General features: G+C 43.3%; 1 protein-coding gene across 7 annotated transcripts in view; it reads right to left on the bottom strand.

Moving 5' to 3' along the window:
• Positions 1 to 982: 982 nt before the first annotated feature.
• PRRC2B (proline rich coiled-coil 2B) overlaps positions 983 to 16060 on the bottom strand; it is a 74053-nt gene continuing 58975 nt past the window's right edge. For 4 of the 7 annotated variants that reach the window (XM_075015174.1, XM_075015175.1, XM_075015178.1 and 1 more), the window contains 7 exons: positions 15736 to 15833; positions 14809 to 14936; positions 11430 to 11670; positions 9162 to 9338; positions 8360 to 8451; positions 7633 to 7714; positions 983 to 5535 (listed from right to left, as the gene is read on the bottom strand). In XM_075015174.1, coding sequence (XP_074871275.1) covers positions 5395 to 5535; positions 7633 to 7714; positions 8360 to 8451; positions 9162 to 9338; positions 11430 to 11670; positions 14809 to 14936; positions 15736 to 15833 — 959 coding nt within the window. In that variant the 3' untranslated portion in view covers positions 983 to 5394. Of the gene's footprint in view, positions 5536 to 7626; positions 7715 to 8359; positions 8452 to 9161; positions 9339 to 9710; positions 9841 to 11429; positions 11671 to 14808; positions 14937 to 15735; positions 15834 to 16060 lie in introns of those variants that run through there. The other 3 variants (XM_075015176.1, XM_075015177.1, XR_012648320.1) reach the window with 3 other exon arrangements.

Below are 16060 nucleotides of genomic sequence, written 5' to 3'. Positions count from 1 at the left end.
CCCGGCGCTTTTGGTTTGGGAAGGGGCGTGGCCTCCGGGGGGCGACCGACGCCAAAAGCACAAGTCACCGTGACCGGGTGGGTCCGAGGGGGCGGGCAGCGCGCGCCACCCCTCCACTGCGCCGTGTCGCACGGGGAAACTGAGGCACGGAGCTGCCCTGACTTCCCGCAGCTCTCATTGCTGTAAGGGTGCGGGCCCTGCTCCGCCCAGCGGTGCTCACATCTCCCCTGGGTGGGCCTGTCCCAGCAGAAGTGCTCTTGTATTTCCAGGACCGGTCGAGGTAGCTCTGCAACAAGGCGTCCGCCTGACTGGCCAGATTCCCTCTCTCCTGGTTAGTCTGTAAACGCCAACAAGCTGCTGGAGCGTGGTCCTTGTGCCTCGTCGGAATTGGGGCCCTGGGTAGTACAACCCTAGAACAAACTACAGAGGCGCCACTGGACGCACAGCGGTACTGCAAAACAGTGCTCCACAGCCGGCCTGCCGCCAGGGCACAGCACTTAGCGTGCTGTCAAAGACAGAAAAATATTTAAAAATAATTGAATAAATCAGGGATGGGGGACACAACCTGCGACTCTTTGAGTCATTAAATGCAGCCCCTCTGCACGCGTGCACCATAGCTTGATGGCAGAAGCACATGGCTGCAGTGGCTCCACTGAGGCGCTAGCATCAAGTCTGAGCAGGTGACTGGCTCTGTGCGAGGTGCTGAGCTAGAGCAGCCTGGCCCTGAGGGAGGGGAGTGTAGGATATATACTGTGGGCCCAGAAATTACAAGGTGCTGAAGTGCATCACGAGGTGAAAAAGGTTGCTGAGCATCGCTTTAAAACGTTAAGAAAGGCAAAAATATCTGTTTAGTTCTGACGGAGAATGCTAAATGTAGCATAAAATGATAAGGGAGCATGGTAATAGGTACAACATAAGAGCCTATACACATACATTTCTCTTCCTAAATATAGAAGCCAAACAATCACACAGCAAATTTGAGAAAAGCATAATCTGCTTTATTTATTTTTTAATTTTTTTTATTTAAATAAGGAGAATTCTTTCATATGGAAAGAGCTAATACAATCACATATTTGAAAGGAGAAACAATAGGTACAGAAAAGAAGGGAAGAGGGCAAAGTGTGCCACCACTGGCCCGGTGATTTTGTGATTTGAGTTCTGGTCCAAGTTAAAGTTTCCAAAAAATGTAAACAGGTTGCACATTACACATTTATCCATCGTCTGCCCTTTCAAATATCTGGTCTACATGAAAAGACAAAGAGGAAAGGCCAAAAAAACTTTACTATACAGATCATGAGGTTGTAAGCTTTAAAGGAGTACAATATCCCCTTGAAAAACAAAAAATGCAATTTATACAGAACCAGAGAAAAGATTCCAACTAAGGACAATGTGCTGACATGCGAAAGAGCGAGTGCCTCATTGCTGCTGCGATTCCCAGGGTTATCAGTTAGGTGTTGACTGCAGACATCTTGAGGAGCTAGGGACAGATAAAACCCAAGACGGGTGCCAATGCCACCTAAAATGTCTGGGCAGAGTTAGGATTTAAAAACAAACACAACGCATATTTGGACTGGTTCTGCCTCTTCCAGTAGCTCCATTGTCATACTAATTTGTTCAACTCTCATTCACGGGCCATGACTTCATTACAAGGATTCTTATTCTATTGTAAATGTAATTCTCACTCATAACTTTCAGATGAGAAAACTGAGGGCTGTCTGACAAAAATAGCTGACATTACAAGGAACTAATCTGTGCTTAACCAGTCAAACAAAAACAGAAAGACAACATAATGCCACAGATCTTAGCATGGAGTGGTGGTTACTTAAAAGTGAATATAGTAGCCTGCCAAAAAGCGACACATAGCAAAAATGCTAAACTGTTTTTATATATCTACATAAATATACATGAACCACAGGGCAGCTTGTAGTTTTGCAGAATTCTTGCAAGAAAATCCATTAAATGAAGCGCCTCTCTGCATGTACACAAACACGTATGAGATTCAGTGAGCTGAGAACACATTAAGAGCGATACTAACTATGGTCCAACTGTCAAATAAGAGAGCCACATGTGAAAGATCAAGACCTGCTTCACCAGTGACTGTGCTGATTTAACCTTTTATTTAAAATATGCAGGGCATCTTTTTTAAAAACTCTTTTTTTTAATTGAAAGCTAAAAGCAGACTGAACACAGGCAGCACTGAATGCAGTTGACAGGCCAGCAGTCACTGTGCATAATAGAAGAGAATTTACATACATACGTGCTTCAGGACTTCCCCTGAACAGTCTAATTAAAATGCAGAACAAAGTCAGCCTCTCAATACTTCTGCTTCACCCACTGTTGAGAGAGTCTGGATTCCATCTCCCCCTCCCACTGCAAACTGTATCTGTATCAGCAGGAAGCCAGTTTGCAGGTAAGACAAATTTCAGCAGCAAAGAAGTCATTATGGGGCCCCATGTTTCAGCAGTGGAGATGGGGCCCAGAGACCTTTACATTTCTGCACATTGAGGACTGGAGACAGTTCCATTTATTTGGCTCTCAAGAGCATCACAAACTGCACTTTCTACTAACTCTAACAAACAACATGGCAGAGAAGTTAAAATTTTGGGCTCTAAAACTGCTTTCCATCAGACAAAAGTTCAGTAGGTGAAAGTCGTATAAACTGCAGCTGACAATCACGCGAAGGTGATAAATGGAATGAAGCTCTCATGCATTTCTTGGCCTTTCCTGCACAGAATAATTCAGACGTAATATATAAATAGAGCCGTGAAACATTTACTTTTCACCTAGACCTACAACATCAAATAGATATAAATAAATTTTAGTGTTTTATTCTGTTTGAGAAGGAAGGGGGGTAAAGGAGAAAGAGGGATGACCTTTTTCAACAGGAAGTATTATAGTTCTGATAGCATTTACACCAGAGGGACTGTGAAACATCCTATATCTAGCAATAACCTCATTTCTCCAACACACAGGACCATTCAAGAGTCATACATGATGAAGGAAAAAGGTCAGAGTCTCTGAACAACGTGTTTAGGGATGGAAGGAAAGGGAAGAGGGACTTGGAAAGTCTTTAGTTTATCATCATCTTGGGCCAGCTGGGCAAAGAATGGGAGCTGGGGGGAGTTATGGAGGCAATTTAATAAAGAAATTCAAGCCAATTCAATTGCTCACAAAATTCCAAGGTGAAGATGGGGAGGGAGACAGGGACAGAAGAGGGATAGATGACTCACTGGCTGAGGAGTCTTTGGAAAACATTGAGAACAGAAATGAAGACTAACATGAGATACAGGTTTGGGAGATTTCTGACAGCTGTGTGTGTCATGAATTCTTCAGGTCTGTACTTTTGTAGAGTGCTAGAGATACGCTGACACACTGCTGTAAAGTTAAAAATCCACAAAATAAAAAAATTCTCGTTTTGTTTTTTATTTTAAAGTACCAGCCTATCCCAATCCCTTCAGGGTTGCTTACCATGCTCTGAGGGGACATTACTATGTCTAAGTTAGTTCAGATTTCTAAGCTCTTTCTAATGTTACTGTATAAACATCCTGATTTATACCTAGTTCAAAACGTCAGATGCCTCTCTAGAAAATCCAGGAGAACATTCTCTTCTGAAAAAAATGCTGTCGGACCACTTCCCAAATACATTCTTTGTTCAAAATATCTTCTTTGGAACCACCAGCAATTTTACCCTCTGCTATATAACATAGGCAGATGGTACAGTCAGTAAGCTATCATCTAAGAGGAAAGTGACATTCTCCTTCCGTAATTTCAGAGAAATAAGAGTCTATTCTTTGTTTTTTTTTTATTAGCTAAACAGTACAGACAAGTTAGCTGGAGGTGGTTCAGTTTACTTTAAGACATGATCAGCTTTAGGACCCAAGCACCTTCAAGAACTAGGAAGTCAGTCCCATAATGGATATGGACACCCCTCCCCCGACCAAAAAAAAAAACAAAAAAAACACCCCACCTCCAAAACACTTCCCATTGGGACCTTTTTAATATACCATTAAATTCTTTTGAGGAAGTGCATACTCATTATATGCACCCACACCAAAAGGGGAGAACCATTCATTATTAGTCTGTGGAAGGAGGGAACATAGGGATTAGTAGAATTCAAACCATCTCTATATAACCATATGCTTCTGATGCAAAAAAGAACGTATGTACTATGACTGGTATGCAAAGGGTGGATCCTATTGGTTTGTATCTGCGGGAGTTGTGCAAAAAGCTGTGAAGACAAGAAAGCAGAGAGCAGATATGGAGAAGAAGGGAGAGGGAAGGCCCTGGGAAAACAGAGCAGCCCCACAAGGCAAGGAGGCATAAAGATTAGAGCATCCAAGAGTGAAGCATAGAGAGAGCATCACAACTACAAAAAGTAGTCCAAATAGACTCGTTGGCTCTAGCCAACTCTTTTGACCCATTCAAGGTGTGGAGATTCATTAACAGATTTTACATTTTGTAAATCCATGATTTACCTTTCACAGCGCATCTGGCAGTCTCCAAAACAAAACCCAACCCACAAAAACAACTAGATCCAGGTGAGCTTGCAACAGAAATTCAGTGTTTTTCCTTAAAACAAAAACGCCACATTTTGTTGTGCACAGGGCACACCAAAGCTACAGGTAAGTGGTGCAAGTTTCAAGATTAATGCATTGATCTACTATATACCTTTGTTACACATTTACTTCTAAAGCAAGCACTGCTTCTAGCTTAAAAGAAAAATACTGAGTAATTACTGAACACCTTAACTGTCCTGTATTTCTCTTAATCAAATAAGCTGGAAGGCTAGACTTCCTGGGGGGCAGAGGGCACCCAAAAATTAAATTTAAAAGAGTCACAACTCTCATGGTAGCACAGAACTGTATATAAAATTAAGCAGGTTCTGTCTCAGAACATGGTTAGGTGGGGGAGCTATTTTCTGAGAGGAATAAGGGGTCCGAGAACAGGGAAAAAAATGAGAGAACATATAAAAGTTTTGCAATAAACAAAGCTATAGCTTTTCTAGTAAAAACCTCAGCTGCCTTTAAAATGAAAAGCCTCCAACTTACCCCCCTCCCCGGTTGCCATTTTTCTGAGACAGAAGTTGGGAAGGAGAAGGATGGGCTTTGCCAAATGAGCTATATCCTGGCTACCTATGGATGGGGTATTGAAAAAAAAAATGGCTTGAACCACTCAATAGTCACGTGGGGGCAGGTGGTTGGTGTGGTTTCTGAGCAAACAGGTAAATGTCATATCTGAAGTCTCAAACTGAGAGAGGGGCTCAAATTATGTTGTATTAGTCAGTAGTTGGGTTGGTGATGGATCTGGCCAGATTTTCAGATGTTCCAGTGGGGTACAGGCCAAGCTGCAACACCTCTCTCTGCCAGTAGAGATAGCTGGTGATCATGGGCTCTCCTAGGCCTTGCTTTCCTCCACTTTTACTGCTTGAGGTTTGATCGCTCCTGTGCGCACTGGCTTCATCTGGTTTGCAGAGGAGGGTTCTTGCAATTTTACAGCTCCCAGGTTGGCTTTATTTTCATCCACTCGCTGCTTTGCCTTTTGACATAGGAAAAAAAACTAAGAGTTAGGTAGGCAAAGGGGTACCTAGGAACAAAGAGACAAAGGTGTATAGTATAACTGCCTGCACAGCTTCAAAGTAAAGGCTCCTTACTGGTAGGTATCTGGCACACTGCCAGTCCTCCCAAAACAAAAAATGCTGTCTGATTTAAACACCAGTTTTCCTAAAGTGAGGTCTAGCAATCTGTAGAAGGTTACTTGGGCTACTGCTTTGCCAGACATTGCTCAATTACTCTTCTCTCTCATTTCTGATTACCCCTTCCTGGCAGTGGTGAAAGTTATCTTACTGGTAGGGAGCCCATTCTGGGGACCAGCTTCCCCCACCCCAGACTGCATGGCATATATCACCTGGGGTTCTGGCTGCAATCTAAAGGGCCCCCAGGTAGTTGCCCCTCCATCTGTCTCACCCTGTCAGCAGTGCTGTCATGGCAGCGCTTTAACATCACTGCCTCTTTCTGCACACACACCCCCACAGCAGCTAGAGGGGTAGGGGAGGAAAGTGACTTTAAAGTGCTGTTGCGGCAGTGATGCTGGAACCTCCCAGCAGGACTGCTCATGGCGAGCGGATGGTGGTGGTGTGACTACGTGATACAAAAGGAACAGTAATATTAAAACATAGTCAGAGCAGTGCTATACCATCATCTGTGTATGGGCCAGTATCCATGGCCGCTTCTTACCAGTGCATCGTACTGGACAACTTTCGCCTCTGGTTCATGGATACTTGTGTGGCTCATCACAACAGGCATTGAGCATCTCACACCCAACAATATAGCTAAAACTCGCCAAGCCTGCAATTTTGTTGGCTGTGAGCTGAAGCTGCTGCTATCTCCTCCTACAGTCGCTCACTTTTGCACCAAAATTCTACTGTTCTCTGCTGCTGAGTCACTCTGCTCTTCTACTAAAGCGTTTCCCATCGAAGGACCCCCAAATGCTTTGCAATCATAAGTTATTTTAGCTTCAACATCCTCTCCCAACACCTATTTTCATAGGCAGAGATGATAAGACGACAGCCAGTTCCCCAAGGTCACACGGCAAGTCTGTGGCAGACCTGGGAACAGCATCTACCTCTTGCAATTATGTGCCATCCTCTACTTCTAGTGACAAGCTTCCTGCCTACAACTTCAAAGTAGCACCTCATCCACTTTCTCTGGTGAGTTTTCAATCATTTGGTCTCAGGTGTGGGTCGATAAACACAAATAAATGGAGAGGGTAATATATTTTAATTTGGATACACCGCTTTCTCCCACTAGAGTGCTGAATAATGAAAAAAATAAAATCAAGTTGGGAGTATGCTAACAATCAAGAAGCCAATATTTCCATAACAGTACACTCAGAAGAAAACTAAAGCATAGGTAAGAAGTGCAGAAAGGCTGGAAGCAGGCAGATTACTTAGAACTGTACCTAGCAAGCTGGAGCTCTCATCAATGACTCAGGCCTCCCAGGCACCACAATTATTCAAATAAAAATACCAAACAAAATAAACACGGAAAAAGTCTTTGAACAGAAGCACGTTAAAGAGAAACCAGTCAGCGTTGCTAATGGTCTTTCCACAGATATACAGATAAGATGCACAAGCATAAACACTCACACAGGGATGTCAAAGGGAAGCAAACTCCACACGCTAGCACTGCCAACAGTATAGGAATAGTTGCCTGCCAGCTCAAAACATAAGAGTAGGATCGCATAAGAATGGTCACAATTGGGTCAGACCAAAGGCCCATCTAGCCCAGCATCCTGTCTCCCGAAAGGAGCCAAAGCCTGATGCCCCAGAGGGAGTAAACAGAACACACAATCATCAAGTATTCCCTCTCCTGTCATCCATTTCCAGCCCCTGACAGAGACTAGGGACACTATTCCTGCCCAACCTGGCTAACAGCCATTGATGGATCTAACCTCCATGAATTTATCCAGTTCTTTCTGAACCCCATTAAGAAGTCCTGGTCTTCACAACAATCTCTGGCAAGGAGTTCCACAGGCCTAGCATGTACTGCATGGAAAAAAACCGCTCTGAATCTGACAGCATGTGAGAGCACATAACCTCAGGACTAGACACAAGAAGGTATTAACATGCTCTACCTGCTGTACGTAGTGTCCCTGCATGGAACCCATGTTGACTGCTGGTCCAGACGGCTTCCCACTGGGGCTGGCAGAGCTAGGCCTAGAAATGAAAGGATGAGAGCATACATGGAGCATTACTGATGGAGCAACAATATGGTCAGTGTGAAAAAAGGTCCCTTCAGAGTACCCAAGAAGCAGGGCCAGTGGTACATTAGGACACTCTTAGTTGAGATCTTAAAGATGCCAATCCAAGTAAAAGCACATTCACTACATGGGGAGAAAATGCAACTAAGAGTCAAGAAGGCTCAGAGTTCGAGGTTTTAGAATTTCTGGAGATTAACCCTTCCGCGTCTCGAGCTTGTGAGGACAAAACTACAATTCTGACATTTATTTCACATCCTGAGCATATCCACTTTAGCCAGAAGCACCAATTACATATTCTAATTCCATTAGAATGTCAAGGCTCTGATGCAATCTCAGTAACTTTTCTCATTTCTCCAAAGCACCAGAGAGGCAAATAGGGTGTTTTGTGGGTATTTTTCCCCAAACAAAACTCTCCCAATAATACTTTGACAGCAGCAGCTGGACTAAGATACAGATGCTATGTTTGAAGATATAGTGGATCCTGGAGAAGAGCGTAAGACAGAAACACCAATGCTCTGCAAGTGCTAATGCACTTTCCCATCAACGCTTTTCAACCAAGACTTCATTTGAGAGCTATGGGACTAAGCTCTGGATCTTTTACCTGTAAGTATGTGGTGATGGTACAGATCCTCCAGAGGACATGTTCTGTTTACCATCTGTGAAGTGAAACCCTTTCATTTCCACTTGGGAGGACTGAGAAGGGAAATTAGAAAATATCTTCTGTATATCCAAAGATCTCAAAGCACTTCACAAACACTTCTACCAGTCTTTAGCCCCACTCCCGCTGTCCACGAAGCAGGCATCATTAAACCCATTTTACAGAGGGAAAAACTGAGGTAGTTAGGCAAAATGACTTGCCCAAATTTGAGGCACAATCAGGAAGAGAACATTAAGGCCTGATCCCTCTAGCCACCGCTGCTCTCTCCACTAGATAACACTCATAAGACTACATCTACCAAATGCAACACAATGACACATCCACTCAGATGGAGACACTCTACAACCCTGTTGCCTTTTGTGAGCAGCGTTCCATGCGTGCCTCTGGTTCACCACCCACCTGATCTCTCAGAAAACTTGGCCTTTACATTTAATTTAAATGGACATTCTAAACTGGAGCCGGATAGGTTACGATTCCTGGAACTGGAATCATGAACTGCAGTAGAAGTGGAGAGACTGCTGGCTTTAGAGACAGGAGGAATGGCACCCCTTTGCTTCCATTCAGATGACTGCTTTGAAAGACAAGGACCCAATAAGCAAGCAAGACTCCCTCCCCATTAATGATTAACTGTATCTCCACAATAGGCTTCCACCTGCCTTATTTTGTTATGCTATGGATGGGACCAAACCCCAAAGCAAGACTCCTTAAAGAATGCCAAGGTGTTCATATGGTACATAGCCCTTACCTCCCTGCTGGTAGTGAGGACCGAAGGCTGAGATCCAGGTGGAAGAATTCTGCGGGGAGCTCCTACAGACAGATTCTGTCCCTGAGGAAGCTGGATGGACTGTGGTAAAATCAATGGCTGCTGGCCAGAACCATAGCGGGGCAGAGGAAGCTGGGACCCAGGCATAGGCATTGTTAGCTGTGTAATAATTTACATGTCATTACTTAATGGAAATAACAATGGCCCATCTCAACATGTTCCCTACTAATACCTTAAAAGCAGTTTGAAAGAAGCATCTTAAACCTGACACACTGCTACATGACAAATGCAGATACGAATAGTAAAGAGGGACTTTCATACTGAAAATCACTTTAAGATAGAGTTGCCAGACCCTGTAACCACACCATCTGTTCTTTTAACAAAGTGTTGTTCTAGCAAGACGGTGCTCCGACACAGGGCTTTCCTGATCGCCTGGAGCCTTCATCGGTTCTTCTTCAGTCTTCCTCGTGGCCACTGCATGGCAAGCCCTCTGAGTGGTGATGGCAGCCAAAGTGGCATCAGACAGCTCACCTTTTGTTTTCAGCTCGATGTCCACATCTAAAAATCTGCTATATTCCTCTGGTGATGTGATTTCAGGGACTGGAACATCACGAAGGTTCAGACTGGCCTCAGCTTTACGTTCCATGACAGGCTTCAATCCCTTCTTGAAACAATTGATGATGGGGGTTGTTAAAAGTGATTAAAAATTAACTCAGGACTCAATGGCTATTCAGAAGAGACCAAATTTTCAAAAGGGCTTGGAAAACATGGAGGGAAGACAAGAGGCAAGAAAAGGCTACCATTTACAAATTCAGGCACAGTTCATACACACTGCCAGGATCCTTAGCAAGCCACGCTGCCAATTTTTTTTTTTAAATGTGGTTGCCCATACAGATCATGCTGTCCAAGAAACCTATTCCCTTTGCATGTGGCTTTTCCTTCTGTTCCTTGCCACTTCTGCTAGATAAAGAGTTCTCTCCCTCGCAGCCTCTCATTCCCTCTTACTTGATTGGGTAGTTCGCATAATTGCTGGATTTGGGATTTCCCGTGACACCACATTGTAATGACAGAGGATTAAGGCTTCACTATGTGATCCAGGAAGGAAAGATCAGGTTATAAGGAATAAAGCACTTCTTCAAATACTCAGTTGGCCAGTAACCTCTTCATTTCCCCCAGCTAAGTTCATCATCATCATCAATGACCGTGGGCTCAGCGCCCGTTGGTGTCTGATGCCTCTCCCAATATTTCCTTCCATCTTTCCCTATCTAGTGCAGAGTGGCTTAGTTTCTGTAGACTAGCTCCATACCAATCTACTACATCATCTATCCATTCTCTGTGGGGTCTGCCTCTCCTATTCGAACCATCCATTATGCCGAATACTAGGGTCTTGATTTTTCGTTCGTCGTCCAGCTAAGTTACTTTCTGTAATTAACCATCCTTGTTCTTGAGTCTGCCTCAGCATGAAAGTCCCTCTTTATGATAAAAAGATTAGGAATATTCTATTTATTATATTTTTGAATAGTTACTGTACTGCAAAATATAAGCAAAGTTTACAGCCAATTACAATACTTCTCAACATTAGCAACTCAATAGTTGTGCTCAGTATCCATATAAACATAACTGCCCTCACACCAGGATTCATTTTGTCTTTCTGAACTATGTTTAAGAAAAAAAGCAAGACAATGACTGGAAAACACACTGAAACTTCTATTAAGATACCACCGAACAGACCAGCAGAAATTGTTAATTAGGCCAAGATGCTTGATGATTTGAAACAGAGATTTGTTTAATTAAGGGCCAAACAAAATGACCCTGAAAGTACTGATGATTTTTAAATGGTTACTAAAGATACAGGGAAGTGTTGGGCTACTGAAGCTGAGGGTTTTAGGGCAGCTATTATTGCAATGTCATAGCTTCAGATCCCAAAAGGACTGTAAGAGATTTAAGAAACTGCAAAGCAGCAGTCACATCAGTACTGGACACACAAATCACAGGCCTTTGCTATCAGCACAAAGAGGGTATTTCACGAAGTTAACCACTGAGTGCTTTAAATAGAGGTACACGTAACAAGCAAAGCACCTCAAAGTCTCATGTGCTGCACTTTAAACGTCAATACCGTCTCCTTATGAAGGTTTTACTGATGAAAGTACAGGGTGCATGATAAATAGCAACTAAGAACACGTCTCAGAAATTGCACTTTTGTGAGCATGTGCAAACAAGAGTGGGGGCATGCTAGTTTTTTTTCCTAACCTGTGTAAGTTGGGAATCCATCATCTGTGAGGCACCCATACTGGCCGCTTGGTTTATCTGGCCTTCATAAACCAGTGTCTGGCTTCCACTCATTGGCTGAAAAGGGGATCCAGATTGTGTTTTTACCATCTCCAAGGGCTGCATGCCTGGAAAGGCGGAATATGGGGGCTTTAGCGCAGCACCTCCCGTCAGGACCATGGTACTGGGCTGAGACAGACTGGGATGCATGTACACCTGAGACCTACAGAAGGGAAACAGATCAATGCATACTGATAAAGCCAGTTAGAAACTGCATACAATGTCCTAAACTGCATTCAGCCGGCAGGCTGCAAACAGCATTCTAGGAAGTAATCTCTACTATAAAGACCAACTAGGGAATAAAAACCTAATTCCACCTTTTTTAGCTCCAGATTGTAATTTTCCACACCTCCCTTAGCACTAAACCTAAAGCTCTTAGGGCTAAATCCCCATTTCACTGAAGTCAATGGGAGTTTTGTCACTGACTTCAATGGAATCAATATTTCTCCCTTTTCAAAGTTCAAATAGTGGCAATGAAGTGACTACTGATACGTAACTCAAAACATCTTGGATGGTAAAAACTATTTCACGGGAAGGTGAATGTTTCCCAAGATACTTGGGAGATCTCCACCAAAGGCTTCTTGGCCAAAAATCCGTCTTTCAGCAGGTCAATTTCTTTTATCTAAAAGATCAGGCCAGGGGCATCACAGGAAGACTGGTATATAGCCTCCATTCCTCTGCCAAATGCACCTTCTTGCAACATGCCAGCTTCCCCAGTCATTGGACTCTTCTGAGGCTGGTAGTCTAAGACACTGCGCTAGTGTTCTGTGGGATATAGACAAACATCCATCGGAACTGCAGGAATCCTGCACTGGGTCTCTTCACCCACAGTGGGAAGTCCCTTCAAAATTAGGAGCCAGCAGCTTGGTGCTTGTGCCTCAACAGGAACCATATAAAATCAATTAGAATTGACCAATTCTAGTTCATTTATCCACAGACGACATCTTGGAAAGGCTGCCATGCTGAAGTGCAGCAGAGAAGTAAAGAGTGCTACTCATAACACTACTAGTCCACAGAAATCCCCCAAAAGTTTTAAAATCTTCACCCCCACAATTGAGAGAGTATTTTGGGGCAAGAGGTGTGCAGTTTCCCATCTCAACAGCATAAATCAAAGCACCGCATTGGGGACCAAGGATCATAGAAACACTTGTAAGGGGGGATCCAGATCACCTTGGCTGTGTCTATACTGTATTTTAAAACGCATGACAGGGAGCCTAGGTCTACAGATTCAGGCTCACACCGTGGTGCTTAGAAACAGCTGTGTTGATGTACGGACTTAGACCAGACCTCAGAATTTGAACATCCCCATGCCTCGTTCAGGCTACAGAGCTTCAGCCCGCACATCTACACTGTTATAAACAGCAGTATAGCACAAGTCCCACAGACTCAAACCTGTAGACTCAGGCTCCGAGACTGGTTGCCATGGATTTTAAAATACCATGTGGACGTACCTCACAAGTCCACAGTTAATTTGGCAAGAGTGAAAGTGATTCACACAGAACTTGGATTGGCCCCAGCATTACCGCAGAAAGCCACTTCTGTTAAGACTAGCAGATTTACCTGGTGTTGCTTGGTCCTTAAATCAATTAATTTTTAAAAAATGAAAGCATATATCATTTATTTAAATGAGTGTCTTTTTCAAAAGGATGGTGTTAAAAATTTTTATGACATTGATTTTTATTTCAGATTTCTTTAAAAAAAAGGATTTCTAATTTTTTTCCTTTTTTAAAAAATGGGAATTCCATCCAGTGTATTTTCTCTTCATCCCTGTAAACTCTTCTCATTCGCTATGTTTTAACTAAAAAAGGGCTACAGTCAATTTGACTTCCAGTTACATTTTCTTCTAGTTTTCAAAGCTTGAGCATTAATTTAGCTGTACAAAATAGATCACTAACCTAAATTCTCTGGTTTTTCTTTTTTTCTGTAAGGTTTGTTGAGAAAATACTACATTCCAGGTTCACCCTATTTTTCTGTCTCATCTTGTTCAGTGAATTTCAACATTCGCAGTTATGTCAATTTTGAGCACTGTACTTGACTTGGTTACTGTGCTTCTTTTTTGTTTGCTTTTATGAGAAGCAATCCCATCCCAGGTGCACTCCATTTTCCTGGCACAACCAAACCCTTTCATCACTTTAAGCTCTAATAAAAGAATGTTATATACCACATTTGGTGGTCCTACCTCTCACTGTTTAGAAGGAGTTCTTGATCAAACAGACACACACTTTAAAACATATGCAGATTGAGCACCTCTGGTCCTGCACGTGACCAGTGCCAAATCAGAGAATGTGCTAAGTCAAGGGAGGTCAATGTTGTCTAGCAGCATTATCAATAATTCCACTGCTTACTGGGCTCTCAGAAGACATTTAAGGGTAAATTAGAGCCAAATAACAGCACAGAACTGGGACTGCTGGCTGGAAACACTTTAGAGGACCATAAAAAAAACGTGGCTACACCCAAAATAATTGGACATCCAGCTAACTAAAATCATACCAGGCCCCAGATGTTACTAGACTAGAGAGTGCCAGACTAGAGAGGTTCAATCTGTCATAGATTATCTTGAAGCCGAAAGGACTCATTGCAATCATTCTGTCTCCTGCATAACACAGCCCACGCAGTGATTCAGAAACTCCTTTGAACCCAAAGGCTTGGGCCTGAACTAGCACGTATCTTTCAAGAAGACACCCAGTCTTGATTTAGGAAGACACCAAATGATTGTGACTTTACCACAGCCCTAGGTAAATTGTTTTAGTGGCTAGTTACCTGTGCTTTTAAATTCATATAGTATTTCCAGTTTGAATCCAATTCTATCTTCCGCTTCTAACCACTGGGTTTTGTTCTGCTTTGGCTTCTAGATTAAAGAACCCTGTTCTAAGAGATCAGCTCCCTACTAGGCAGTGATAGGTCATGGTCAAGCTACCTCAAATTTTCTCAATAAAACAAATAAATGGAGCTCTTTCAGTCTCTCACGCTAAGGCGTATTTTTCCTGCCAAGGAACCATTCTTTTAGCTCTTTTTTGAACCCCTTCCAGTGTTCCAACCACAGTCCCATCAATGTCATATAGCGAGAATATCACTTCCCATCCTCTTAATTGGCATTCTCCCACTCACACAAGAACTCTCCTACATCTGTTAGGAGTTGTGTGCAAACACTTGTGGAGGTGGGCAGGAAAGGGGATGGAAAGTTGCAAAGGTAGGACATTAGCAAGGGGGAAAAAAAGGGAGAACACATCCCTGCAACTACATTTTGCAGATCACAGCATGAAAGCTCTCGCTATGGGGAAACAAACCCAGGAACTGTTACCTGAAGGGTTGTATGGAGCTGTAGATTTCTTGGGACTGGGAGACAGGCAGGCCTCCCCTCAGCCCAAGCTGAGCTTGGGCCTGTAAAGATGTGTGAAGAGAAATTGGAATCTGCTGGGCAGCGGCAGCCTGCAGAGGAAATCAAGGCAATTGAAAGACATTAAGGTAGCCAGAAACCCTTCTGTGGTGTTAAAAGACCACTTGTTTCTTCAGCTAATTACTCTACCACCAAAGTTATCCAACGAGCAGCTTCACCCAAATGTCCCCAGTGTAATTTTTCAGGACAGCACATGAATGAATACAAAGAAAAGTTTGGCTCTGTGTGAGAGGGAATGCGAATTTAATACTCATAAAAAAGATCAGATTGACTCTGCTGAGGACTCAAGCTCTCTGTGTATACAGCAAGCCTGTCATGTCAGTGACTATGGTAGCTCCAATGTGGCTCTATCACTGTGCCTCAACTCTTACGTGGAGGAATTCTCCACAGCCCAGCCTATCCAGCACCCTGTTTGCTGAACCTGCTAGAACTACTAGTAAGTACCAGCTGACTGATGGTTTCTGGGACATGGACAGTCATCCACGAGGAACTGGTCTGAGGCTTAAACTGATTTTCAAGTTCCACTAAGAACAATATTGGAAAATTTACAAAGAGGCACTCTGTCATTCAAAAGCAAGTTTTCCAGACCTCACCCCAGTTCAACCCAGTTAAAAGATACTGGTGCAAAAATTGGTATTTCCTCTTATCATTCAGGCTGTTCCCCTATTAGCTCCTTGCACCATCCCATGGGGACCTTCCACAGACTTTGAACAGAGCAACAATCCAGCACCCCTTGGCTTGAAATATGTTGGCCCATACAAGAAGAAAGAATAAATGGGAAACTCTGAAGATCTCCCATCCAGAAAACAACTAACTGCCTTGATCCTTCACCTGTTGATAGCTCTGCTGCTGAGGTATCGTCTGAGGGACCAAGCGTGGCTGACTTGCAAACACATGGCCATCCAGATACAGGGGTGGGATGTGGTTACCTGGAATTTGAAATAAAAGGGAAAGACAATGGTCACAAACTAACCTTATTCACTCCAGCAAAAGCAGATCCGAGGGATACAAAATGGTACAGGCACTGTTCAATGTACAGAAACATACAATCCTACCGAGTCCCTTCACTAGTACCTTAACAGGCACCAGGAACATTTGCACTGGCTTCAGTGCAGCAATGTGGAGGGCTGAGAGCCTGAAATGAGACCTCCACTGG

This window comes from Carettochelys insculpta, chromosome 21 (assembly GCF_033958435.1).
Source record: "Carettochelys insculpta isolate YL-2023 chromosome 21, ASM3395843v1, whole genome shotgun sequence".
NCBI classification, from domain to species: Eukaryota; Metazoa; Chordata; order Testudines; family Carettochelyidae; genus Carettochelys; species Carettochelys insculpta.
The sequence above is the reverse complement of the archived record's forward strand: the minus strand, read 5'-3'. Positions and strand labels throughout refer to the sequence as shown.